A 27,387-nucleotide genomic window follows, 5' to 3' on the forward strand; every position below is an offset into this window, starting at 1 on the left:
TGTTTAGAATTTTATGAGTTTTATTTTTACGTGCATGGCTTTTTTGCCTACACGCATGCCTGTGAAGCCACACTGGCTGCTCTCACAGAGGACCCAAGTCCGATTCCCAGTACCCACAATCATCTTTAGCTCTAGTCCCAGAGGACCTAATGCCCTCTTCTGGCTTCTGTGGGTACCAGGCATGCATGTAGGACACAGACATATATGTAAGCAAGAGACTATATATATATAATAATAAAATACACTTTAAAAAGAACATTCTTGTTTATATTTTTTATGTCATTAGAATAAATCTCTCTTCCTTAAAAGGTAACTAAGATCTGGTCAGGCTGTGCCGGCCACCGCTGATCTGGATTCACATTAGGGGTCCTTGGGGAGGAGCTGTTTCCATATAGGTGATGGCTCTTTGAAGTGCTCCAGGACCTGTTCTTCCCGGGTCTGCGATGCTTTCCTCTCAAGCTGTAGAACCTGGAGAGAGAAGCCCATCAGAACCGTCTCTGTCACCCTTCAAAGAACCAGCAGCTGGAACTACCCACCAGGCCTGTGAAGGTTATGAAACGCCCAGGTATAGTGTACAGACGGTGCTGGGGAATAGATTGGCGCAGGGGAGTGCTTGGTGGCCACTGTGGATGGTGAGATTCCAGGTGCCTCTATTTCTGCCCACCGTGAGGCCACACAGCATCAAAATCCCTCTCTGATCTGTAGAAACTGCCGCCAAGTGGGTCTTTCTGGGAGGTAGAGTGGCCAAGCCTTTATTGCTACTAAAGAAGCCAGAGCTTGGTGCTAGAGAGTTAACTTAGTAGATGAGAGCACTTGCTGCTCTTCCAGGGGACCTGAGTTCAAGTCCCAGTACTAATATCAAGCTGTCTGTAAGCCCAGCTCCAGGAGATCCAGCCTCACAGGCACATATCCACAGGCATAGATACACACAATAGTTATAAAGAACAGCAGTAAATTAAACAGAGCTGATGGAGCTCCCACCCACTGCCCTTGGCGGCTAAACTGTTCTGTTCCTGTGACTCAGTGACAACAGGATGCAGGGACAAAGCATGCTACATAGGCTACATCATCTACACAGGGTGCAGGCCTGCCCATCCAGTGGGGACATAGGACCTAACATCCTGACCCATGTCTCTCAGCTTCCCAGTGGCCATTCTTCCTCCCACTGACTTCTACTGAGCCTTCTGAGTTAATAGGTGTGGTGTGGGGGGTGGTTCCCAAAGTCAGCTGGATACAAAGTCAGTTCTTTACAGGGAGAAGCCCAGAGGGTTTCCAGTACCATGCCAGCCTTCTTTGGCTGGGGTATTACTGATCAAAGGGACCGGATGAGTCTCTAAGGGGCACAGGACCATCTGGCAACATCCCTACCTTTTTCCTGAATGTCAGAAGCACTGACCCCAGCCCAGTCATGATGACTCTCATGATAACTAGACCATGATGACTTCCACCCAACAACAAGGAGGTAGGAAGTCCACCTTGCACCCTCAAAGTGCATGCCAGCCACACGGGGATCCTTGCCACAGCCAAGTCCCTGCCAGTTCCTTGTGGTCCCTTGGGTTCTGCAGCTCAGCACACTACTGTCCAGGGTTAGCCCTCTCTAATCGTGTCTCTGTGCTGAGCAGCTGTCTCTTTTCAGCCGAGCAGAGCCTGGCTGGGAAGGAGCTGTGTCTAACTTGTCATCTGTGGGTGTTTCCACTGTGGTCTTAAGAAAAGGAGGGAGGGAAGGAGCTAAGTCTGCTTTAATCAAAGTTGTGTCACTTTTCACCCCAGTACTCCAGAGGCAGAGGCGGGAGGGTCTCTACAAGTTTGAGCCCTGCAGGGTCTACATAGCAAGTTCTATAGGGCTATATAGAGAGAACCTGTCTCAAAAATATATATTTGTGCATTCCTTTAATCCCAGCACTCAGGAGGCAAACATAGGCAGAACTCTACATAGGCAGAACTCTTATGAGTTCAAGACCCTTCTGGTCTACAAAACGAGTTCCAGTAAAGCCAGGACTGTTACACAGAGAAACCCTGTCACAAAAACCAAACCAAATCAAACCAAAACTATTTATGTATATCTATGTGTGTATACATACATACATACATACATACATACATACATTCATATGTACATATAAAATAAAAAGAATCCATGGCATGCCATTTTGCATTTTAAAAAGTTTTTCTCCTCAAAGGAAGCCCCTGTATGTCCTCCCAGGCATGACACACAAAGCTCTCTGGCTGTGCCTACCTGGTTGTCAATGCAGAGGAACTGCCAGGGCCATCTCGTGTTATACAGAAAGGGTCTCAGGTCAAACCTGTTGTCGTCAGGACTGTAGTTTTCAGCATGATATGCTGGTGTGAGGGTTGTCATCTTGTGCCTGTTCATGGAGTACTTTGAGAAAAATAGCTTCACCTTCTCAGCTACCTGGTGGGCAAGGGACACACGGGTTTCAGGTTAGAAAGGCAGGAAAGACACAGGGCTGAGAGTCGGGCTTTTGGGGAAAATAAGCAGCCAGCACGTGCCAGGCCTGCCTATGGCTTCTCCTGACAGCAATGTGGAGATGTATCAGCTGGGCTGGTGCTAGCTGAGCTGCAGGACTCTAGAGTCCTGGTTCTGACAGCCCAGAGCTATGCTCCAGGAGGTCTCCAGGTGGGTTTATGTGCCCAGTAAGTCCTCTGGCCGGCAAAGCCCTACTGTATTCTTAGGCCTCTGTAATGCGCCAGCATACCTGCATGGCTGGCTCATACCTATTTAACTAGAGCAGCCAGGAATCCCCAAGCAGCTAAGGGTGAAAGCCAAAAAATGTTATTGTGTGTAAAATGAGCTTATCTTGGGGTCACGCCCAGGTGGCTCAGCCTGATGCCACACATGCTTCACCTGTGTTGGTGTATAGCTGTCTCTCCACATGTTGAGCAGTTTGCAGAACATGCTGTAGGGGCCTGCCTTGGCGACCTTCCGGAGCCTGCCGAAGATGGAGAGTTCTGCGTACGTCATCCCCATGTCTTCCTATGAGGACAGAAGTATGTTCAGAACGCAGTGGGGTGGTGCTGGGAGGGTCCTCACAGCCTCTGCAGTTGGGGACCAAAGGTCCAGGGAGGTGAGGCTCCACGGGGCCGGAAATCGGTGCCCAGCCAGGGATCTCAGAACCCACTGGGTGACAGGAAATATAGGTTTGGAAGATGAACAAAACCCTGCCAGGCATGGGAGGTGGCTGACTCTACTCCAAGGTTGTTGAGGTAGAGAATCTACTGTGGAGAACCTGCTTGTTTGCCCTCCTCACATTCCCTCTGACCCACATTATCTCCCCTTTCCTCCGCCCTAACCACAATGAGCAAGCTAAGTCAGAATGTCTGAGGTCAGTGATTCTGTCAGCCTGACTTAGCCAGGGGCCTGGGGCGGCAAGGTCTGGCTCCTTTTGGCAGAAGGATCCAGTGAGAAGGGGAGACACATCCACCATCATTACCTCATCCATCTGAGACACCTGCCCATCAGCTAAGGGCTCCAGCTCTGCAGTGGCCGGTGCTGACAGGATGCTGCAGGGAGACACACAGAGCCAGTCACCAGGGCTGCTAATGTGCTCAGGAGCTCTGGCAGGACATCCCGAGACAAACTGCAGTTGGGTTGGCCATGCCTGGCAGGGCCATGTCTGGGCTCATTCATGACCCAAAGGACAATGAATTAAGGGCAGAAGGATCTGACAAGTGCAGGGCAGGGACCTTCTACTGCAGGACTGTTGGGGTCAGGAGACTTAGCAGGGCAGGTATGGTGGGGTAGTCTGGCACACTGCACACTTGGGAGGATCCCCAGTCTGTGGCTACGAGCTGCCAGGAACAAACTCTCTGTGACAAGCAAGGGGATCTCCACATATTGCTGAGGTCCCCTGTGGGCAAAACTGACTCTCTGAGGGGAGCAAGGACACAGACATTTTCTGGTACTAGGAGCAATGCTGCAGTGGCCCGACAGGCTGATAGGCTGTGATGTCCTCAACAGATACCCAGAGATCAGGCCTGTCAGGTGCCAGCACAGTCTCCCTGCCTTGAGACAGCTGCAGAAGAGCCAGTCTTGGAAGAACTGTCACTTAAGACACTTAGAACTGTGAGTGCAGGAACAGAAGCTGAAGGGCAGGGCACAGGGAGCTAAGAAGGGTGGTTGAGTAGGGCAAGTGTGACCCCAGTGGCCCAGGAGCCACAGGAGCACTGGCAGGAGCACTCACGTCTGCAGAACAGGAAGCTGGAAGCGCTCTGCGCAAAACTGGACAAAGGCTCTCAGGTCCGTCTTGCTGATGCCGCCTATGGGGTTGATGTCCGCACTGGAGCAGTCGTACTTGGTCAGGTAGCCGAGGAGACTGTCAGGGAGAAAGGACAGTGTCCTCATGGTTCCTGGGGTATTGAGGGTTATAGGGTATACCAGTGCTGGCCAAGGGCTCCCTTCTTCCAGGGACCCTAGAAGTCAGAAGCCCAGCCTAGCCCAGCCCTGGCCCTGGAGGAAGCCATCAAAGTTACACTGAGCACACTGGGTAGACACCTGTTTTGGCTCAGAATGCTTGGGCACCACAATCAGCCACTTGGAACAGCTTGTCTAGAAGGCCAGGGTCAGCTAGGTGGAGCCAAAGGTCAGAGACCCTGGAAGGGAAGACAGGACCTGGCACAAGTACACACTCAGCCTGGTATAAAGCTCGCACAAGTACACACTCAGCCTGCTATCCACAGCTTTAGATCCAGGACCTCACATGGCACAAAGGTCCCTAAAGGTAAACTGACTCCAGACAGAGACAGACCTGGATTACAGGGTGGGGTTGAGAGGCAACCACAGGCCTCCTCAGGGGGAGTAAGAATTAGAGAGCCAAGGCCACAGGGAGCCATCAAGATGCTGATGGTTGGGAGAGTCCAGGGAGGGTGGGGTCGGTGGTGAGCATGGGGAGAGCTTCCGGGGGCCTGGAGGAGGTCCAGCAGTCTCAGCACTTCGAGGGCTTGGAGCAGCTACCCTGCAGTGACTGTGAGAACAACTCAGAGCTTACACACCTCCCAACCCACCCACTGCCACAGCTCTGTCCCAGGACACTGGGTTACCTGGTGAGATGACCTATCTCCCGGCTACATAGGAGTTTTTGCTGACCCAATGGCTCCAAGCTAAACTGGCAAATAGTGATAAATCTACTAGCCTCAGGTAAGCGTCTTCAGATAGGGCAGAGGGATAGCACAACTGTGGTGGGACTCAGACTGCCACCAGCAGAGACACATCAGGGCCCATAACACATGCTGATCTACACTTTCCATTGCTTCAGGGGCCCTGGTGGGATCTGGCTTTGTCCTTTTACCTCCTGCTCAGGTGACACTAGTCATCAGCCATGGCTGCCTACAGTGTACACCTGGCCATTGTTCTGGCCTCACCCTGGCCTTCTGTTAGAACACACTCACCTATGAGTCACCCACAGGCTTGGGACAACAGTCCTCTTTCAGAAGGCAGCCACCAAGTAGCTTGGCTAATGTTAGAACCCCAGGCTTGTAGGCTTTCCTGTCCCTCCCTGAGGGACGCTCCTAGGCCCAAGTTAATGTGTACAAATTACATGAATTGTACTGTAGCCCTGCATTTCTCCTGGAAAGTGAGATTTCTGGCAGGAATCATCAGAAGGTACCTGACAGCCTGGATTTACCTGTACCCCAAATACTGAGTGACCCAATGCCCAGGAGGTGACCCTTTACACCACCTGCCAGCAACATGTGGAACCGGATGTACCCCTCGCAACGTCAGTGGGAGTAGGCGTGGCAAGCCGTGCCAGGCTACTCTGTCCTGACCTGAGCCCACTGCCAGTCTGTTTGCAGTAGAGGCCACAGCTGCAGGATAACTCTAAACCAAGTCCTAAGTCCTCTAGTAAGTCATCAAAAACACTCATGGAACTTATTGGGCCCAAGATGCCACAGGCACTATCCATCATTCTTGTGGCTGTGCCTCATCATCTCTCTCTTCCTCTTCAAGGTCCTGACTCACTGCTTCTCTTGGCACCATCTCTTGGAAAAAGAAAACAAACAAAAAACCCAAAAGCTGGGTGCCACTGCAGAGGGGTGGCAACCCCATCATGCTCCTGTTTCCTCCTCTCAACCCCACCCTCACTGGTGATTCTTACCCCCTCCTTAACAGCTCTGGGGAATGGCCCTGTAGGTAAAGCACTCTACACAATCACGAGGATCCAAGTTCAGATCCCCAGCACCCACATAAAGCTGGGCACAGTGGTAGCCATCTCTCCTATGAGTGATCCCAGCACTCCTATGGAGACAGAATTTCCAGAACCTTGGAGGGCAGCCAGCCTGGAGTACACAGTAGTGAACCACGACAGCCTGCCTCACACAAGATAGATGAGGACTGATACTGGAAGCTGTCCTCTGACCTCCACATGCATGCCACATCGAGCATGCATGCACATGCACACACACACACACACACAATCATACACACACACACACACACACACACACACACACACACACACACTCACACTCATATAAAACTTGCTAGGCATGGTGACACAATCCTATAATCCCAAAACTCAGAAGGCAGGGGGATTGCTTCTAGTTTGAAGGTAGTCTGGGTTACATAGTAAGTTTGAAGCCACCAGTGCTTCATGGTAAAAAGCTGTCTCAAAGTCAAACCAAACCAAACTGTGAATGGCGGGGCTTGGGGTGGTGGTGGTGGTGCATGTATATGTGAGTGGGTGGATGGATAGATGATTGAGGCCAAATGTAGATGTATGTATGTATGTATGGATGTATGTATGGATGGATGGATGGATGGATGAATGAATGAATGTATGGATGGATGGATGGATGGATGAATGGATGGATGAGTAGGTGGATGGATATATGGATGTGAGGGTGAATGAACAGGTAGACAGATGAATGTATGGGTGGGTGGGATGTATGTATGTATGTATGTATGTATGTATGTATAGAGTGTATGTATGTATGTATAAGTGGGTGGGGTGTATGTATATATATGTATGTATGTATGGGTGGGCAGATGGATGGGGGATTGGCTGGTGGATGGGTGGTCAGAGTAATGAACAGACAGATGGGTGACTCAGTTCATAACTAGACAGGTGAAAAAGACTAATCAATGAATACATGATGTCTTAAAATTCCTCAGCTAATGAGGAGCACGTGGGAACGCATGGGAGCACGTTAGGAGGTGTGGCGGCTCACCCAAAGAAAGTGGGAAAACTGAGCCTGGGAAGGGGAGCTACCAGTCTCCACTGCTGGGTCAGAGGTTGGGTGGATTGTACCTGGAAACAAGAGAAGCACTGGATGTTGTTAAAGCAAAGAATAAAGGGATCTGTCTCCAGTTCACAGAGAAAAACAGCCATCTTGTTTGGAAAACTTTGCAATGACATGGCCTTTGATGCACAGGACAGGAAAGGAAGAGAAGGTGGGGGTCCTAGCATGGCTGACAGTGACCAGGGACAAAGCAACCTGAGCTGCATGAGTATGTGCAGAGCTGGGGAAAGACAGAAGGATCTTGGTCTGCACTCTCTGGATATCCTGATATTACAAGGAGACTGTCTTGAAAGGACCAAACTTCCTTTCTAGAGACTTGGGGAGCCCGAGTCCATCCCAGCCACACGCACCTCTCATCCACATTGGCAGATCCAAGCACAAGAAGGCTTCCTCGAGCACCCCGAGACCAGAGGCTCAGCTGAGCAAACAGGTAGGCAAGGACCATCCTAATCCGAGCCTGGGTGAGGGAAAAAGGAAGTTATACTGTACTAGAACCCAGGAAACAGCTGCACTACAATGCAATCCCAGCACAGGAGCAACGGAGTTAGAACACAGACAGGCTGAATTGAGCTGTGCTGTGCTGTGCCATGCCGTGCCATGCCAGCCGTGCCATGCCGGGAGAAGCCTCCCAGGTTCCTCCTACACCAGTCCACAGCAGGGTGGTAGCACCAAGTATGACAGGAGGACAGCACTGAGTAATGGTGGTCAGGAAGATATTCAGCAATGCCCTCCACACCATTTACCATTGGAGAGGTGGCCATGCACACAAGGGACAAAGATGGCAATGCTGACACCCCAACAGACAAACCCTGAAACCTATTCTCTCCCTGTTGACATGTGGCATGTAGGCTAATCAAGGCAGCCCAGGGGTGGGGCAGGGGCAGCCATACCAGGCCTCGATGAAATGCACAGGTCCCCACATACACCTGTGTGTGGCTATGCTCTGGCACACAGCCTCTCCAAGGCTCAGATGGGCACACACTCCCACAAGCACTTTCCCACACTCGCACACTCAGAGACCTGCAAACCAAAGCATGGCTGTGTGGCCAGTGTCTCTAGTAGACTTGCAGGTTAATCCAGCACTGCCCATCTCATCCCCAGGCTCCTGTCTTCTGTTACCTTCCCCTTCACGTCTTTGTGAAGACCAAAGCCAGGCTCAAACGCACACCTGCACATTCTGCAAGGCCAGGTTCTCCCTGCTGCTCCCTCCGTGGGCTGAGAACCGAGGCAACTTCCCGGTCATCAGGCTGAAGATGCCCAAGACAGCCTTCACAGCAGTGTCGATGCTCAGATTGATGTGGTAGCTGGAAGAGGAGGAGGAGGGGGCAGTACAGGAGTGCTAAGACATTCTTTTTAAGTATCTTTTTGTTTTGTTTTGTTTTGTTTTGTTTTGTTTTGTTTTGTTTTGTTTTGTTTTGTGAGACAGGGTTTCTCTGTATAGCCCTGGAACTCACTTTGTAGACCAGGCTGGCCTCGAACTCAGAAATCCACCTGAGTCTGCCTCCCCAGTGCTGGGATTAAAGACGTGCACCACCATGCCTGGCTTGTGCTAAGATATTCTTAACTGCTGTTTAAAAACATTTCTTGGGCCTGGGTGTAGGGGTGCATGCCTTTAATCCCAGCACTGGGGAGAAAGAGGCAGGTGGATTTCTGAGAGCTCCAGGTCAGCCAGAGCTTCAGAGCAAGACCTGTCTCCAAAGGGGAGAAATACATACATACATACATACATATATATATATATATAATATTATATACACATACACACACACACACACACCCATCCCTTGGGGCTGGAGAGATGGCTCATTAATTAAGATCACTGACTACTTCTCCAAAGGACCTGAATTTGATTTCCAGCACCCACATGGGGGCTCATAATCGCCTGTAACTCCAGTTTCAGGGATTCATCACACTGTCACACACATGCACACACCTATACTACATATATAATTAAAAAATAAATTAAAAACATTTTCCTATCACATATATTGGAGGGGACACACAGTCCATGGCATGTGTGTAGAGGTCAGGGAACAACCTTTGGGAGTCGGTTCTCTCGTCACAGGATCTGTGTCCCAGGGGATTGAATTCAGGCATTAGGCTCAGCGGCAAGCACCTTTACCCACTAGTTCTCTCTCTGGTCCTCTATTACCACGCCTCAGCATGGGACTGAACCATGGTCAGCACAGTCACGACACTGTAAAACCGTTATTGCTCGCCACCCCAGAAAGAAATCCTGCTCAGCGGTCGTCACTCTCCATTCCCACCTGCCCCGGCTTGACAATCGCCAGTCCACTGTCGGGACTAACAGATCTGCTAGGGAGATGCCGGGCTGGGTAACTCACAGATACGGAGTTGTGCGTGCCATGGCCTTTGACACCTGCTGTGTTTCACCCAGTATGACAGTTCCAAGGGTCACTTATGCTGCAAAGGCACTCCACACCCTTTTACTTCAGAGTACTACTCTACAATGTGCACAGACTGCATTTTGTTTAGCCATTCATCAGCCAATGGACGTTTGGGTCATTTCCTCCTCTCATTACTGTGACGAGCTGACAACCAGGGGCATCCCGTAGAGGGAACTGTTTGGACTTGTAACAGAACTTTGGGCAGAAGCCCAAGAACAGAACTGCTGGTGGGAGGCTTTTGGCTGTGTGACAGGCAGTTTCTTGTTCTTCCAAAGAGCCAGAATAAAAGAACATTCTGGGTGAGGCAGTCACACCTCTTGGAACGGTCTCCTTGATCTTCCCTACACAGCCTGCAAGCTATGTCCAAAGACTGATGGACCCGCTCTATGGTATTCTGCAGATAGGAATATATGACCTGCATCTGCACCTAGTGGCAAGGCTGGGTGATGCATGTTTATGCATGTACATGCACACGTGTGCACGCGCGTGTGAACTGTATAGTGTACGTGTGAACTGTATGTGTGGCTTGGCTGTGTTGTTTCCTGACTCAGTCCCCAGCAAGCACTGCACTCAGCTGCCAGACGCACATGAAGACACCGCAGCCACAGCTCTGACCTTTGCCATGGTGCCAGCCTGAACTCAGCAGAGGATGGAGTCCTACCTTCCAATCAGCTGAGCCAGTTTTGTGGCTCTGCTGTGGGTCTCCTGGGAGGAGTTCTCGCTGGCCATGTAACAAGTAGTGAGCAGCCGTCCGCAGAGCTCCCGGGGATCCTGAGGGGTGTAGCTGCTCTCGTCCACCAGGTTCTGGACGTCTGTCAGCACTTGCTGATCTGGGGCCACCATAGCAGGATGAGAACCTCTAACTGCACAAAGTCTTGGCCTCCCTCCCAAGCACCCATGCAGCCAGGCACATCTTCCAAGTGCCAGCCTCTGTCTATCTCCCTGGGACCTGTATAGGTCCTAGGTACCCCGGTCTGATCCTAAGCTCCCACACGTTAACTCTGGTCCATCTCTAGAGCTCACCCAGATACCCCTGGTCTGAGGTTAAGGTCACCAATCCATCTCCCACAGTCCATCTCCCAAGTTCCCTTGCATCTAGCTCCCACTGATCATTCTAGAGAACACAAATCTAGCCTGGTCCATTGCCCATAGTCCTAAAAAAAAAAAAGAGTAAGTCCCTCTCGCTGGTGCCTGCACACTGGCCCCTGTTCCCACGAGTTAGCTGTGTTAACTCACTGCTTTGTGTTGGGCTAACTGTGGTCTGTGCTGGGCTAACCTGTGTTTTGTGCTAGGCTAACCTCTGCTCTTGTGTTGCTCAGGCTATTCTCAGTACCATTGCACCTATGGAGGAATAAGGTTCTAGGTTGCCAGGCCCCAAAACTCGTGTCTGCCATCCCCCAGGGCTGCACTGTTGGTAGACAGTGGCAGGCAAACAAGGTCACATCTCTAACTGCCCAGGAATAGCTGTTACTGGCCTAGGTTTGGGGACTTGAGTAGGACAGGTGACATCTGTCCCCAGCAATGAAGCATCCCTCACCCATGGTCATGACCTGGGTTTGTCCTCTGCTCCCTGCCTGGTTCTGAACCTGACACCCTCCTCAGATTAATGAACGCCATGTCACCTACTTCCGCTCTTCACAGCATCGCAGACCAGGCAGCACATGGAGTAGACGATACAGGCGCTGGCTGCACTGTCCACACCACCACTCAGGGGAAGGAAAAACCCGGCCTGGAAGGGGCAACCAAGTACTGTGTGAACCAAGCTGCAGACAGGCTATGCCCCACTCAGTCTGCAGCCTAGCATAGCCCTGTGAGTCCCAGAGCCCTAAAGGAACGCAGGGCTCAGCACCATCCCTGAGGTGGACAAATGACACGTGACTGACTGAGGTTTCCTAAAGGACACGAGACACTGTTCTGGGTCCCAGGCTACCTCTCCAGTCCTACGGTGAGCACACATCAGGAGATGTGGGAGTTTTTTCCAGACAGCTCCACAGACCACCAGTTTCAAAGCAGGTTTCACCCATCTGGCCTCTGGCCAGTTCACTCAAATATACTCCCCCAAAGAAAAATATCACTAACCTACCCTAGACTCACACACCAACTAGGAGAGCACATGGAGAAAAAACAGCCTACCTGTTTGCTCCGTCGAAGGAAGTCCCAGAGCCAGCAGGCAGGGCCGAGGCTGCAGAGGGGAGATGACAGTGTTGAGTCTGGAGCCTCAAGCCTGGCTCACTGCACCTATGCAGTAGCCTTGCATGGAGCCCCCAGAAGGCAGAGCAGAGATACAACTGGGCTATCTGCTATAAGCATACTTCATGTCAATTTAGGCATTTTAGCTCTGAAACAAGTCTGGTGGAAACCCCCAGAGATACCTCATATAAAATGGGGACACTGAGATCTGGGGCAGTGCCTCAGAGGTTAAGATCACAGTACAAGGAGACTACCTAGAAGGACCAGGCAGCCTGGCCTGTTCAGTCATAGCATCTCCCCCTCCCCACCCCCCCACCCCCCACCCCCGCTCCCGCCCAGGCAAGTCTCACTAGGTAGTTCTGGCTGTCCTTGAATTTACTATGTAGCGGCCACTGGATCTTTAACTTCAATGAAGCATAACACCTACCCTGGGCAGACTTTGGGAATCCTTGCAGCCCCTACACCTGACAAACATCGATGGCCACCAAGACGGTGGTGTCCACAAAACAACAGGACCTAGGCCCAGGGGATGGGCACCCACCTTATCTCCTCCTCAGGCCTGTGGTATGTCCATTCCATAGGCTCTGACACTGGCTCCAACAAGTCTTCACTGACCGAAAGGGCAAAGTCCACCGTCACCCGGGGATATGGGCTCACCCTGGTTGCCTGTTGAGGGAGACGTCAGGACACAGCAACAGCTGCAGTTTGGAGCCTTCACGGGTGAGGCACAGGACTCCAAACTGCCATCAGAGACACAGACAAGCCCATGGGGAAGTGGGAAGGACTGATCAAAGTTGACATGTGCTGACCAGTGCTTGCAAAAGCAGAGAAGTTACAGAGCTTTCCTTGAACTGTGGGAAGGGAAGGGAGAACAGCCACTCAAGAGAGCAGTCCTCTTCAATAGCCCGAATGTGAGGGCCACGTGTGGGCCAGAGGATTTACTCCTGGGCAGACACACTCAGGAAAAAGAATCCTATGCTCACTCATAACTCTGGAGGAGTGGGTAGGCACCCAGTGCTATAGTACACTGGGTAGAATACCACTGTACCATGAAAAAGAGCAGAGCCCCATAATGCTTCCACATGGTGGACTCCAGGGATGCTAAACTTAATGAGAAGAGCCAGGCATACAACAGTAGATGTGGGGCAGTGCTATCTCTTAAAGTGTTCCCATGGTTACAGGCAGAAAGCAGACCAGTGGTGGCTAGGGATCAGGGGAAGGGAACAAGCTGGCATATCTCTGCTTGGTTCCACATGCTGGCCTCATGGCCTTGGCCAAGCCCACAGCATACCGGGGCACCTGCAAGGCCTGCCTGAGCACTCAGGCTGGCATCTCCTAGGGCACTTACCTCCAGGTTCCGAGATGAGATCTCTGCCTTGTAGCTCCTAACGTCCTCCAGGTCCAGGGTGGCAGTGAGAACCTCCTGGGTGGAGAAGCAGAGAGAAAGCACAGGATTGCTGTCTCATGTACATGGGTTAAACCTTTCCCAGCAGGGGCTATGCACCCAGCATTGCCCTCCTGAACCTTTTCCTCTTTAAAAAGGAAGTATTTTATTTTTATTCATGTGTGTGCCTGTGTGCATGTGAATGCAGTTCCTGCAGAGGCCAGAAGAGAGCAGTGGAGTCCTAGTGCTAGAGTTACAGGCGATGGTGAGAGCTGTCTGTCATGGATGCTGCTGTGACCTAAACTCTCTTCAGCTACATCTGTCAGTTGACACCAGCACCTGGACTACATTTCCCAGCAACCCACCAGTTATAGCAGGAGACACAACTCTGTCAGAAACTTGGGGTAGGAGTGTTTTTTACTTGAAAGACACACAGAAAGCAATGGCTCCTTCTCCAACTCTGAACATAGCCATTTATAGATGGGATGGCTGGAACCACTGCAGCCATCCTATGAGCAGAAGAAGATGGGGGAGGGGACAACATGGAGAGCAACATGGCAGCCAACACCCACATCTTCCAGGTGTTGGGCATGCAGTTCGTCAGCCCCTCTGAGGATTGTGTGGTCCCCTGAGGTGGATTAGTGGGGTTTGTACATAGCTGCCCTCTGCCTTCCAACCCATCTGCTGAAGAACTGTGGTGGTACTTCCACTCTGTCCCTTGCCCGGCCGGCCTCATATGCTTAGAAAACCCCTTCCCACAGGAGGTAAGAGGTCTCCTCTGAGCTTCCCAACACCCGGGGCCCAAGTGGGATGTGATGGTTAATGCTGCTTGTCAGCTCAATACAATTTAGAATCACCAGGGAGCCAAATCGTTGGTCCTGCCTCAGAGGGAGTCTCTAGATTGGATTTACTGAGGTAGAAAGATGAGCTCCGAGTGTGGGTAGCACCAGTCATGGGCTGGAGTCCCAAACTGAATAAAAAGGAGAGAGGAAGCCGAGCACCTGTGCCCATCTCTGTGTTTGCTGACTGTGGGTACAATACGACTAGCTGCCTCACTCTCCTGCCTCCAGGACTTCCCACCATGACTGACTGCACCCTCAAACTGTGAGCCAAGGTAAACCCTCCCTCCCTAAAGAATATCTGTCTGGCTTCTGTAACACTAATTACAAAAGTTACTAATGCAGGAGGAAGGCCTCCCTTTAATGCAGGCTGTCCAGACCATGGAGAAACTGATAGGTCTTAGTCAGGCCAAATTCTCCTAAGAATAATGTCCCCAGTTAAGCCTGATGATCATCATTCCTTATGACTGGACCAGGCCTAGTGTTTGCTAATCCTAGATTGGGGGCTTCATCCTGTCAGCTTCTAAAACAGATCAAACAAGTGCCCCCCCCCCTAGCCCCGGCATGGAGCCAGGTGTCCCTGTGTCCCAGTCACAGGGTATCTGCCCCAATGTGTTCACAGCCTGGGGTCCTCCTCCCTAGCTTATTGTTGCAGGATATTTGATCACACAGTGAAAACCAAGATTGTGTTATTTACTGGAAAAAAAAATTTTGTTTCTAGTTGTGGTATGGCTCAGGCCTTAGTACACACCTTTAATCTCAAATAATGAAGGTTAAGTTATTTTTTAGAAGGAAGCACCCAAGTCTAGAAGTGATGCCTAATTGAGTGGCAAAGTGACAAATCAAAGAAAGATTTGACAGAGCAGGATATGCCTAACTCTCACAAGAAGAGAAAGGGAAGCTACTCAAGAGACAGTGCAGAGAAAGAGGGCGGCTTTACTGGGACAGTTGTACGGAGACAGGCTGCAGAGACAGAAAACAAGCTAGACATGAGTGAAAACCCCAGAGAATGAGGCGTCAGAAGATCAGAAGAGATGGCCAGAGTTAGTCTGAGGTCAAGTAGGACAATTCAGGAGAAGCCCAGAGAAGCCAAAGTGTATCAGTCAGCTTAGAGAGGAGTCTGAGCCAGGACAGCTGAGTTGAATCAGCCAGCCAGAGATCAGAAAGAGCTAGGAAGGGTGAGCTTATTCAGCAGGAAGTCTCAGAGGCTGAAAACATTCTAGGTCCTGATGAGATTATATAGGGGCTAAAATCTTCCAGGACTAGGCTGAGGTTAGCAGATGGAGGCACTAAGCCTCCAAGATAACAATTACATCAGGAGAATAAAAGCAACTTTTACAGCCCATATTCAACATGGACATTTTCCATTGCTCTATGTTCAGCCAAAACATGTCCTAGAGGACTCCCTCCTCACACTCAGGGGAGAGGGAGCTATACAGACGGGCAGTCAACTGACTTGGCAGTGTGAAGGTTGCTCCCCATTCCCATGCTCAGCTCATTACCACATCATCCAATGAGAACTGAGTGCCCTGGGCAAAGATGCTCCCGTTCATAGCAATCATGGCACAGCCATCGTAGTAGAGACGGTCACCATCACAGCCCTTCTGGTTGGCCAGCAGGTAGATGCCACCATTCTAGAAGAAACACAGGTGACAGTACAGCTGTCAATGATGGATATAACCTATGACTACCGCTAGCATTGTACAGGATACCTAGATGCACCAGACTGCCATTCTCCACCTGGTCCCAAGTTGCTATTGGCATCCAGACTCTGACAGAAATGGTAGATGCAGGAAGGGACACAAAGCCCTATAGCTCCAATTCATGAGGCCTTACCAGATGTATTACAATTTCCTTCAAATTAAAACATCAGGAAGTCAATAATTTACAAGTCTCAGGAAGTTCCTGAAACTTACCAGATGCCCAAGGCCACTCCCTCTCCATGATCACACAATCATTAAGGACTGCTGAGAGGCTCTCAGACCAACCAAGCTGCCTGGAAGAGATTTTCTGACCTGTCAAACTGCCTGCAAGTTGTGAGGAGAGCTCCAGGACTCCAGCTTTTACGAGCTGTTGATGGACTTTGGTGATGCAGCTGCCTTTGATTCATCGCTGTTCATGACTGTAACCCTACAGTAATACCTACACTGCTGGGTATTCCAATGGACCCATTGGTTTACCATGCTGAATGTTGGTGGCATTGTTACTTTGGTCTCCTGTTGGTTCCCTATCTGGGATGAGTAGACCTGTGTTGCGTCTTCCTAAGAATCCTGTCACATGACACCAGGTATCAGGCATCCCATAGAATATTCACTTTTACTTTCCCTCCGCTCTCACTGCAGTGCTGCTCTCTCTGATAGGACCACTACAGCGAGAGCAGTGTGATGGGGTAGTATTGAGCTTTGGGGACACCAGAAGCACTGGAGACTTTGGGTGACCTCGGTAAGGGCTGGATGTTATCACCCACCTGTGTCAGGTCTATCTGCACCAAGGACTAACAGTTGTGTTCCACTGTGTCCAAGGTCAGTGGCAGGTGCATGCAAGTTGATATGTATCTTTATGACAACCACAGACAGGAACACACTCTGGTTCCCTGTTGCAGCAGTGTCAACAGAATCTGCTTTGAATGATGGCAGTTAGGGCCAGGTATCAGGAAGAGGAGTCTGGGAGGGACCAGGCATGGTAACGGAATATAGCTTGCAACCACTGCCTTAAGCATGTACCAGAAGTGGCTGAGCCCTGCCCAGGTGCCATTGCTCCTGGGGGCTCCCTGATAAACTCCTAACTTAGGACTGTGCTCTACCCTCCCTGCCCAATGCCCACCTTGGAGGTGGCCATGGTTACCAGATCCACTCTGGTATGGGCTTTGCGGAGCACGTGGTGGCTGCCCGAGGCATTGGTAATGATCTCCACACCATCCAGGCCCATGTCGATGTGGGGGCTGTGGAGAGAGTCAAGTGGAGTGGTTCCTGTAGCCCTTTAGCTATCTATCTGGAGGGACCTCCACTGTTAAGGACATGACCTTAACTGCAAAGCTTGGGTCTTCCCACTGGCAGGCCCAGGATGGGGAACGGATGGCACAGAGAGCCGGCTGACCTGCGTGGTGTCCAGAGCTCCTCACAGATCTCACTCCCGACACAGGTGTCTTGGGTGGCCAGTACCACATCTCCAAAGGGCACAGTTTTCTGGCGGGGGGTGGGGTGGGGAGGGAGAGACCGCTTTAGATCCCAGGGCCACATACTGTGCTACATCGTGGTCTGATTTCCTGAAGGCTGACATACTGTTCTAGGCCTAAGGCTTTCGTTCCTCACCATGGGTGTACCCTGCCCCAGCATATACCACTACTCCTATTTCCCCGTACAGCTTTACTATGGCTGCAACAGGCCTCTCCTCCACTCCATCTCCTGCCACCAAGGATGTCACCATTCACCAAGGCTGCAAAAAGAGCCAGAATCCCAGGTCCACAATATAAAAAGAGGGACAAAGCTCAGAGATATGCCAACCACCAGCTGATTGTCTATGGTTTCCTAGAACTGTCCCTGAATCGGAGTCTACCCACTCGCAGGGTTGACTCCTGCAGCCTGGTTTGTAATCTCTGACACTCACCATGGAAGTTCCACTCTGTGCTTCCCACCTACCCAGCTATGATCTGATTCTACCCAAGAGCTCCTCCTGCGTCCCACCCTCAGCCTGCACTGGCAGGAAGCCCTGGGGAGGATGCACCTGCTTTGTCAGGTCCTGTAACATCCGAGGGAGGACATATTCCTCAGTTTGTCTGAAAGGAAAGAATCAAAGCATGGAAAAGCTGAGACGTGGGGGTCCGAGTTCCACCCCATGCTGAGGCACTGCCACTGGGGAGGTGAAACACACGAAGTGCTTGACTGCGCTTATCCCACGCAGCAGCCAACAAGGTGCTCCAGGGTTGGGAAAATGCAGTCTGAGATGTGCGAAAGCCAAAGCTGCCCAAGCACCCAGTCGTCCATAGGGTGCCGCACAGAGGGGTCAGAACGAAGTGTCACAGGTCCCTAGGCCTGTGACAAGGCCGGGCCTGAGGTGGTTCTCAGACACTGCTGGAAGTTGCCGAAGAGCCAAGAACAGAAAAGGCCCGAAAGCTGAGGATGGGGTGGGGGTCTGCCTTAGCTCAGCAGTGACTGATTGTCCTTAGCTTAGTGGCAGTTATGGCTGGGAGTGCAGAGAGGCCTTCTATGGGAGACTTAGGCAGTGGCTCTGTAGGCAAAGGCCTTCTCTACACCTTCTCTTTCATCGACCACTGCCATGGGTAGTGGTAGGTGAAAGGGACAGTCCTTGGCTCCAAACTGTTCACTGGTTGTTCATCATGGAAAATGGATGCATACCGACTGCTCAGGGTGGACCGGAGGTTAAATACCTTTTGTAGGAAGAAATGTCTAGGCAGGGAAGCTTATTGGTCAAATCTTTGGGGGCTCTAGGTACCTCATTAGCATGGAGAACTCCTTACTGGGCCAGAACTCAGAGATCTGCATGCTCTGTTTCCTGAATGCTGAAATTAAAGGCATGTTCCATCTTGCCTGGACCTAAGCTTTTCATGGTCACTATTCCTCAAGATTTGGACCAAGGCCAGGAGTGGTGGTGCATGCCTTTAATCCCAGCACTTGGGAGGCAGAAGCAGGTGGATTTCTGAATTTGAGGCCAGCCTGGTCTACAAAGTGAGTTCCAGGACAGCCAGGGCTACACAGAGAAACCCTGTCTCAACAAACTAAATAATAATAATAATAATATTTGGACCAAGAGCCTAACTATGACATTTTGGAATGGTAATGTATATTCTGTGACATTGGAGGCATGTACTCGGCTTTTCTGGTTTTTATTTTATAAGGGATTACAGTTAAGTGATTGGATGAATCTCAGGAGAAACTTTGAACTTTGGACTTATAACACTGTTGAGACTGTTATAGACTATGGGACTTTTGAAGTTGGACTAAATGTATTTTGCATTATGCTATGGCTTGGTATGGTCCCCATAGACTCGTGTGTGTGTACAAGCCTACGGGTTCAGGGAATGGAATGTGGGGGTTTGAATATGTTTGACCTAGGGAGTGGCTATTAGGAGGTGTGGCCTAGTAGGTTCATATATTTGAGATTACAAAAGCCCAAGCTAGGCCCAAGGGGCTTTCTCTTCCTGATGCCTGTGGATCCGAATGTAGAACTATCAACTAGTTCTCCAGCACCATGTCTACCTGTGTGCTGCCATGCTCCCAGCTAAGATGAAGCTGCACTAACTTTCTGAATCTGTAAGCAAGCTCCAATTAAATGCTTACTTTTAAACAAATTACCATAGTGATGGTGTCTCTTCAGAGTAACTCTTCTGAGCAGGGCTTCCCAAATGGGGGCATCTTGCCCCCTAGGAAACATTTGGTAAAGTGTGGAGTTCCATGTTCCCCAGGCTAACCTGGAGCTTGCTATGTAGTCAAGGTTGACATTAAGCACCAGGAAGAACGGCGTGCACAACCATGCCTACCTAGCTCAGGATAATTTTGGTTAATAAACTCTACTCAGAGGCTGAGGTACCTCTGACTACCATATACTGCACAGGACAGTTCCCCCAACCCAAATGAAGAATGACCTGTTCCCAAAGGTCAAATGGACTATGCTGAGAGTTTTGCTATAAAGAACAATTTGAGACACAATGTCCGTCCACTTAAGAGTGACCAGTGACCAGTGCCACTGACTGGTGACTGAGGTTTTATGGTTTCTTCTGGTTCAGATTTGAACTGACAGCATGGAATTGACCATGTCTGAATGGCAGGAACAGTCCTCCCAGCCTCACCACCCCCTTAGTGTCCTGTGGCTCACCTCCCAGCCGAGGCTGCATGTGCAGAGGACATTTAGTGATCAGTGTGAGGCTGGGACTACACTGATGCTGAAGAACCTGCCACTCACCGGCTCCTGGTCCAGGGGGTAAACCAGCGCAGTTCCCGGTAGTTGCCTTCGTTGGCCAAGGCCATCTTGGGTCTGATGAGCAGGATCTTCCTACAGCAGGTGAAAAAACTGTTCACACCACACTTCTGCCACAAAATCTGTCCATAGGATAAGATAAGGCTACTGAGCTGGCTCAAGACCAGGGCCCTGAGCAAACCTACCTACCTACCTTCCTCCCTCCCTCCCTCCCTCCCTTCCTTCCTCCCTTTCTCTAGGCTAAAGGTTTCTGTTTGGGGTGGGGGAAGAAATACTCCATGGCTCTATCCACCCAACATGTGCACTTTGCTGTAGCCTGGTGTGTGGAGGGTGGTTTGGCGGGGCATGGCAAGGAGACTTCCCCCACCTTATCTATTGTCCAGGTGGCAAGGATAAAAAGCCCAAACAAACCCAACCTTGAGTCTCCTCCTCTAGCCTGAGTGAGGGTGGCTGAGTCCCAGAGAAGGAGAGTCATAGGAATTGCTGGGCCAGTATGCTGTGCTCACTAAGGGGCACCTCTCAAGGTATCCCCAACAAGAGCCAGGCACAGGTATGCCAGCTGCCCTTACCTACCTGTTGAGAAAGATGACTCTGCAGTTGTAGCGAACATTCCGGTGCATTATAGGCCTGCAGAAAGGAGGGAGGATAGATGTGTGTCTATCTTGTCACATGAGCACAGCAAGCAGAGGCAGTGGCACTGACCACAGAGTCAAGTGTTCTTATGTTGTGTATACACAGGTGTACACCCATGCATACACATGTGGATGGCAGAGGTCAACATCAGGCATCCTCCTATTCAGCTCCATCTTGTTTGTCAAGATTAACCTTTACTTTTAATTTTGTGCCTGTATGGTCATGTGTGCATGTACATATGTGCACAAATACTTGTATGCACATTTGTGTGCACACATCTGTGTGCATGTGTATACGTAAGTGCACACACACTTGGGCATGTGCATGAAGCAAGAGGTGTCAGATGCCCTGAGCTGAAGTTGTCGAGCACTGGGAACTGAATTCAGAGAGTTTACAGAAAGTGCTCTAACCACTAAACCATCTCTCAAGCCGCTCCACTTTATTTTTTGAGGCAGGGTCTCTCACTGAGCCTGGGACTCGCAGACCCAGACTCAGCGATTCCTCTACCCCACCTCTCAGCACTGGGGTTTCAAAAGCATCCCAATGTATGTGGGGCTTTTACATGGGTCCTGGAGATCTAACTGGGATCCTCAGACTTGCACAGCAAGCCCTTCATTAAAGCTCAGAGTTCGCACCCGTGCTTGTGTGCGTGCGTGCATGCGTGCGTGCGTGCGTGCGTGTGTGTGTGTGTGTGTGTGCGTGTGTGTGTGTGTGTAGTGTGTGTGTGTGTGTGTGTGTGTGTGTGTGTGTATGTGTGTGTGTGTGTGTGTGTGATGGAGAGCGTCAGGCACCTTCCACCTTGCTTGCCACAGGGTTTCCTGCTGTCTGGTTCAGATGCTTTGCATTGGTATGAGGCTTCCTCAGATCTTTGGAGAAACTAATAAATCACTGCTTGCTCTGCTACCTCCTCATCTAGCCAGAGGCCCCCCTGCCCTTCATCTGTCAACATCCCCAGGCCTAGTCATGGCTCATGCATGGCCACTGTGAGCAACTCACGTCACAAGGCTTCCAGTCCTCTCTCAAGCCAAGTGACGCACATTGGGATGGGACTGGTGTGGTTTGGATTGGACAACAGTGTGCAGGGAGTTGGATGCACAGATGCCGTACAGAGAGCAGGGCCTCACCCCAGCACTCTGGAAGTGGAGGCGGATCAGATGCTTGGTGTCATACTCAGCTACATCAAGGCTAACCTGGGTTATATAAGACCGTCTCAGAGACACCAAACCAGGCTGGTGGTGAAATGGCTCATCCCAACGACTCAACATGGTGGAAGGAGAGAACTGACTCCCAACGGATTATTCTGATTTTCACATGCATGCTGTGGCATGCAAATATACACAATACACAAAATAAAGACATTTAACAAAGTATTAGGAAAAAGAAAACAAAAACAAAACAAAAATCCTGAACCAAACAAAACCAACCAACAACAAAAACAACAATCAGCCGGGTGTGGTGGTGCACGCCTTGAATCCCAGCACTCGGGAGGCAGAGGCAGGCAGATTTCTGAGTTCGAGGCCAGCCTGGTCTGCAAAGTGAGTTCCAGGACAGCCAGGGCTATACAGAGAAACCCTGTCTCAAAAAATCAAAACAAAACAAAACAAAACAACAATAAAAAAAATAACAAAGGTCTCTTACTCTCTTCTCTAGCCCTCTTTTTCTCTCTTTCCCTTCCCTCCCTCTCTCCACATGGACATGGCAGGTCTCTCTCTCTTTCCACCTTCTCTCTTCCTCCCTGCCTTTCTACAATAAAGCTCTAAAACCATAAAAACAAAACAAAACAAAACAAAAAACAAAGGTCTTCTAACTAAAAGAAATCCTTCCAACAAAAACAGACACCACCAGATAATGAACAGAGGGGGACATTTTCAAGTTTAACCAGGAAGCAAAATTAAATAGCAGGCAATACACAAAGAAATGTTTTTCTTCATGTGGGAAAAGGTTTTGACCTTTCATATATAAAGAACTCGCCAACCAAATAAGAAATGTATACAGAGGCAATTTCATAACAGAACACAACAGCCACTGATAGGAAAACATAATGAGAACAAATCAGGGGCTGGAGAAGAGACACCATAGTGTGCAGCATGTGCTGCTCTTGCAGAGGCCCATCAACAGGGGACCTCTACACAAAGCACAGTCAGACGCACAAGAGAAGGTTCTAGGCCAGTGTGCAGGGTGGCGCCATGCTTGAGGAACCCATGACACTTGAGGCTTCATGGTTTGCATGTTCCCATGCAGGGCTGTGAGGAACCTGCTGCCAAGCCAGCCCACCTGAGTTTCATCCTGAGGACACATGGTAGAAGGAGAGCTGACTCTAACAGGTTATTCTCTGATTTCCACATGCACGCTGTGGTTTGCAAGTATGCACAACAACACACAAAATAAGGAAATTTAACAAAAATCCTGAACCAAACCAAACAATAACCAGCCCTGGCTAGGACTAGAGTCATTGACAGATAAAGGGCAGAGTGCACACATCCTACCTCTGATCTTGTTTGGAAGGGCGTATTAGGGCAAGGAAGCCTTTGGGTAGGTGCGGAGGCAGCAGATGCATGCATCTGTCCTAAGACTTATCATGAAGAAAACCATGTGGCAGGGTGCGCATATAGCTTGCTTTTGTCAGTGAGCTCATGGGTACCCTGAAGCTCCTGGAAGAACTCAAAAACTGCTTCTAAGAGCTACTACCTTGGGGAGGGTAAGCGGCCACAGGGCCAAACAAAACTCACATTCAACATAAGGGCTTTTGTGTCTCACTAGGACTCCACACCAGGAATGAAGTGTTGGGTGCAGGACCCCCTTGTACTCGCCTTTCCTCTGAGCTTCCCCTTCCTTCTGCACCCTCACGCTGGCACTTACATCCCCACATCACAGATGATGTCCTGAGTGACCGGAGAGTCCAGAAGAGCAGCCAGAACTTGGAGCGAATGCAGGAGAGTGTCTGATTCGTGATAATGATCCCAACATCCATAGCCGCTGAAGAGAGAAGGAACAGGCCAGTGAAGGGCAAGGAGGGGCCCAAGGATACCATGATAAGTTGGGTCAGGTTTTCCTGAAGCCTCCCAGTTGAGGGAGCTATTAAGAATAATTCCAGGGCTGGAGAGATGGCTCAGCGGTTAAGAGCACTGACTGCTCTTCTGAAGGTCCTGAGGTCAAATTCCAACAACCACATGGTGGCTCTTACAACCATCTGTAATGACTCCCTCTTCTGGTGCGTCTGAAGACAGCTACAGTGTACTTACATATAATAATAAATAAATCTTTTAAAAAAAGAATAATTCCAATGAGGGACACAGACACTCTTGGATGGCGTGGGAGACTGAGCATTTGTTTGAGTTGGGATTCTATGGGAAGATATTAGACTGGTGAAGCAGGTGAATCCAGGAGGATAAAGAAGGTGCCTGAGGTCTAATATGAAAGTGGGGGAGAGAAGGGCATGTCTGCTTCCCTTATGCCCACACAACGGATCAGTGGCTCTCAACCTTCTCAATGCTGTCACCCTTAATACAGTTCCTCATGACGTGGTGACCCCCAACCACAAAATTATTCTGTTGCTACTTCTTAACTGCAACTTTGCTATTGCTATGAATCCTAATGTAAATACCTGATACAGACCCCCAGAGGGGTAGTGACCCACATATTGAGAACCACTGCATTAGAGCACAGTAGGGAGGGAGACAAAGAAAGGAGAGGACATTCTGGAACCCATGGGTGGCCAGGAGCCTCAAAGACAGACAGGAAACTAGCAGAGCTTAGCAGACAGCTGGTAGGTATCCCCAAACCAGAGAGGAGCTGCAGCTGGTAAGAGGCATACAAGGTGGTGGCCCACCAAGACAGCAGACGGTATCAAGGCATCGGTTTCTACCCTCACAAAAAGGGCACCAGGGAGAGACCATTAAAGATGCTGAGATTGCAGAAGGAAACCTCTCCATGGCCAAATAGGAAAACAAAAACATGGGCTTAGCAAGATGGCTCAGTGGGTCAAGGCACTTGCCACCAATCTGATCCTTCAGATTCCCCCCCCCCCCCCCGCCACCATACACACGCACACAAAGAGAGAGAGAATGTACACGTCCACAAATAAATACAATATAAAAAAATTTAAAGGGATTGGAGAGATAGCTCAGTTGCTCTTGCAGAGGTCCTGGGTCCAACTGTAGCACCCACATGGTGGCTCACAACCATCTGTCTCATAGCTGTCCATAATACCAGTTCTCAGGGGATCCAACATGTTCTTCTGGGCCTTTGTGGGCACCAGTCATGAAAAGAGATGTGCAAGCAGAACACTCATACATAAATCTAAAATATTTTTTAATTAAAAAAAAAAAGAAAAAAACTGAAAAGCTGGAAAGGTGTCTCAAAACACAGACCCACCATGTTAAATACCACAGGAGGCCACTGCATACAGCTCTGCAGCTGGAGCTATAAAATCAAGGTGTCTATCAAACTAATGTCTGCTACAGGTTGCTCCCTCCTTCAAATACGGTACCTCTAATAACTCCTCCGAATTCTGGCTCCGATCAGTTAGCAAAGAAGGCACCTGGAAGGTGGCCTAATGTCAGGGAGACAAGCAGGCTTCCTGGGACCTTTATATAATAAGATACCACTCACAGTGATTTAATACCGCCCCCCCCCCAAGTCTGCCTCTAAACACCATCACCCTGGGATGGAAGAATGTTGGCGGGACATTGAAACCTCAGCATCAGGGAAGGTGAGGCAGGTTGGCTTTATGTTCAACCTCACTCCCCTATTGAACCATGAGGAAGCCTGAAGTTATCCAGCTTCCCCAACCCGCCCGGAACAAGGCCCACTCTCAAGCTGCTGCCATCCTAAATGCATCTTCTTGCTCTCAGTTCTGCCCCATTTCTTCCCATCTTTTGTTCCACTACCTGCCCTCCAAAGGGTGGGGGTTGGGGCTGCCGGTGTGCTTAGCCATACCATATTTCTAGTTCTGGTCCAAGCCTGTATCTTGCACCTTTGCCTTTGGCAATTTGAATACCTATATGGAGAGAGAGGGAGGGAGAAGGATTCAGCAGCTAGGATACATTAAAAGGTAGAAAAAGCAGGCTGCTGTGGTAGATACAGCCAAAGCCAGGCTCCAACCAACTACAGCCCTTTCTGTTAATAGCAGAGGACAACAGGCACCTATACCCACGTGTAGGTATTCAGAAACAGGGAGGGTAGGGTGACCTTAGTACTAGGAGGGTAAGCCACACCTTAATGGATAATCATTAAGCAGACACCCAAATTGGCTATAAGGAAAAGCTGTAGACAGGATGTGAAGGCTTCCATCCCTAGGTTGGTGTCAGCATCCAGCACCCAGGTTGAGAGCTGCTGCCAACATGCAGGCAAGGCAGCCCATCTTCACCGCAAAGACATAGACTCTGACCACAAAATCAGGTCAAAAATTACTTTAAAAAATAAAAACGCCTGGGCTAGCCAGATGTCTCCGTAGGTAAAGTCACTCGTTGGTAAGCCTGACAAGTCTGAGTTCACTTAGACCAGTGGTTCTCAACCATCCTAATACCATGGCCCTTCAATACAGCTCCTCATGTTGTGGTGACCGTCTGCCCCCTCCCCCAACTAATTTTGCTGTTATAAACCATAATGTAAATATCTGAGAGGCTCGATATCTGATATTTGACCCTTGCCCAAGAGTCATTTGGCCCTCACAGGGGTTGTGGCTCACAGGTTGAGAACTGCTCACTCAGACCCACAAGGTGGAAGAGGACAGCTGACTCCTGCAGGTTGTCCTCTGACCTCCACATGCACATTATGGCGTGCATATGTACATGAAATAAATAATACATTTGGGTTTTTCTTGTTGTTTTGCTTGTTTCTTGTTTTTCCTATTTAGCCTTCCTGCAGAGGCTTCCAGCACGGATAACCTGAGGTGAGCAGTCTGCAGCTGGGCACAGAGTATCCCCAGTTCTATCTTCTGGGGGCAATGATGAGCTGACCTGAATGTCAACAATACAGGTATATGGAACGCCAACACCCTTCTCTGACCTGAGACCTCTTCTGGCTTCAGTATGCCTTCTCCCAATGCCAATCCATGAGGAATGTCCTCAGGAGCCCTAGAACACGGATCTCTAGTCTTTGCAAACGCCTAGATCTCAATGAAACAGTTCCAAGAATGCGCAGCCCTGCCCCAGGTAACCTTAGAGAGACCCACCAGATCCTAGAGGATGGATGAGGGCAGTGTCTGCCTGGCTGGCAGGGCACTCCTATTTCCACTCTTGCCTTGCTTCCTCACATGTCCCCCAAATTAGGAAGTCGCCCTGAAAGCTCACCAAGCATTACCCTTCTATCTGTTCCCACGCCCAGCGCTGTGAGTCTCTCCTGGGCAAAGCTGGCCTGGACTGCCATGTCCTACCCATTGTGGACTTTGACTTCTTCCTGTCTCCCGCCACCCCAAAACTCACTCTTTAAAATCCTCTGGAAATTGCCCTCAAAGTCCAGGGCCCACTGATTGAGTGCACAGGTGGCCACGGTCACTTTCCGGCCCATGCTGGTTACAGGTTCCAGGCTGGGACGGTGTAATAACGGAGACCACAGGGAAGATACTAGCCGGACTGTCCGGTCTACGCCTGCGTAGCTTGGTTTCCTAGAGGCCCCTCCCCACGGCTCGCCATAGCCCCGCCCCTCTGCCGTCATAGCCCAGCTTCTGCACCGCCTCCAGAACTGCGCCGGCGCAGACCGTGTCTTACCCGGAAGCCCCGTCCTTTCGCCCTCCACAGCC

The 27,387-nt window shown here is 50.2% G+C and overlaps 1 protein-coding gene across 10 annotated transcripts; it reads right to left on the reverse strand.

Annotated features, from left to right (window-relative positions):
* On the reverse strand, window positions 1-27,274 carry Nadsyn1 (NAD synthetase 1). 10 transcript variants are annotated; one of them, NM_030221.2, is made up of 21 exons: window positions 27,071-27,264; window positions 25,584-25,644; window positions 23,505-23,621; window positions 20,586-20,639; window positions 19,998-20,087; window positions 17,802-17,853; window positions 17,175-17,263; window positions 16,902-17,019; window positions 15,581-15,712; window positions 13,204-13,278; window positions 12,397-12,521; window positions 11,799-11,847; window positions 11,292-11,394; window positions 10,327-10,495; window positions 8,426-8,561; window positions 7,608-7,714; window positions 4,203-4,334; window positions 3,453-3,522; window positions 2,867-2,995; window positions 2,237-2,413; window positions 3-468 (listed from the first exon to the last, which is right to left on the reverse strand). In NM_030221.2, exons 1-21 carry the CDS (start codon window positions 27,153-27,155, stop codon window positions 361-363), a joined length of 2,178 nt encoding a protein of 725 aa, NP_084497.1. In that variant the 5' UTR covers window positions 27,156-27,264; the 3' UTR covers window positions 3-360. The 10 variants fall into 10 exon arrangements, 9 of the variants coding, with proteins under 9 accessions (XP_011240323.1, XP_017167890.1, XP_030098977.1 ...); XR_378612.4 differs by lacking the exon at window positions 7,608-7,714 and having other exon boundaries at window positions 1-468; window positions 27,071-27,272; XM_011242021.3 differs by lacking the exon at window positions 25,584-25,644 and having other exon boundaries at window positions 1-468; window positions 27,071-27,253.
* Between the last annotated feature and the right edge of the window lie 113 nt (window positions 27,275-27,387).

This window comes from Mus musculus, chromosome 7 (assembly GCF_000001635.26).
Source record: "Mus musculus strain C57BL/6J chromosome 7, GRCm38.p6 C57BL/6J".
NCBI lineage: Eukaryota > Metazoa > Chordata > Mammalia > Rodentia > Muridae > Mus > Mus musculus.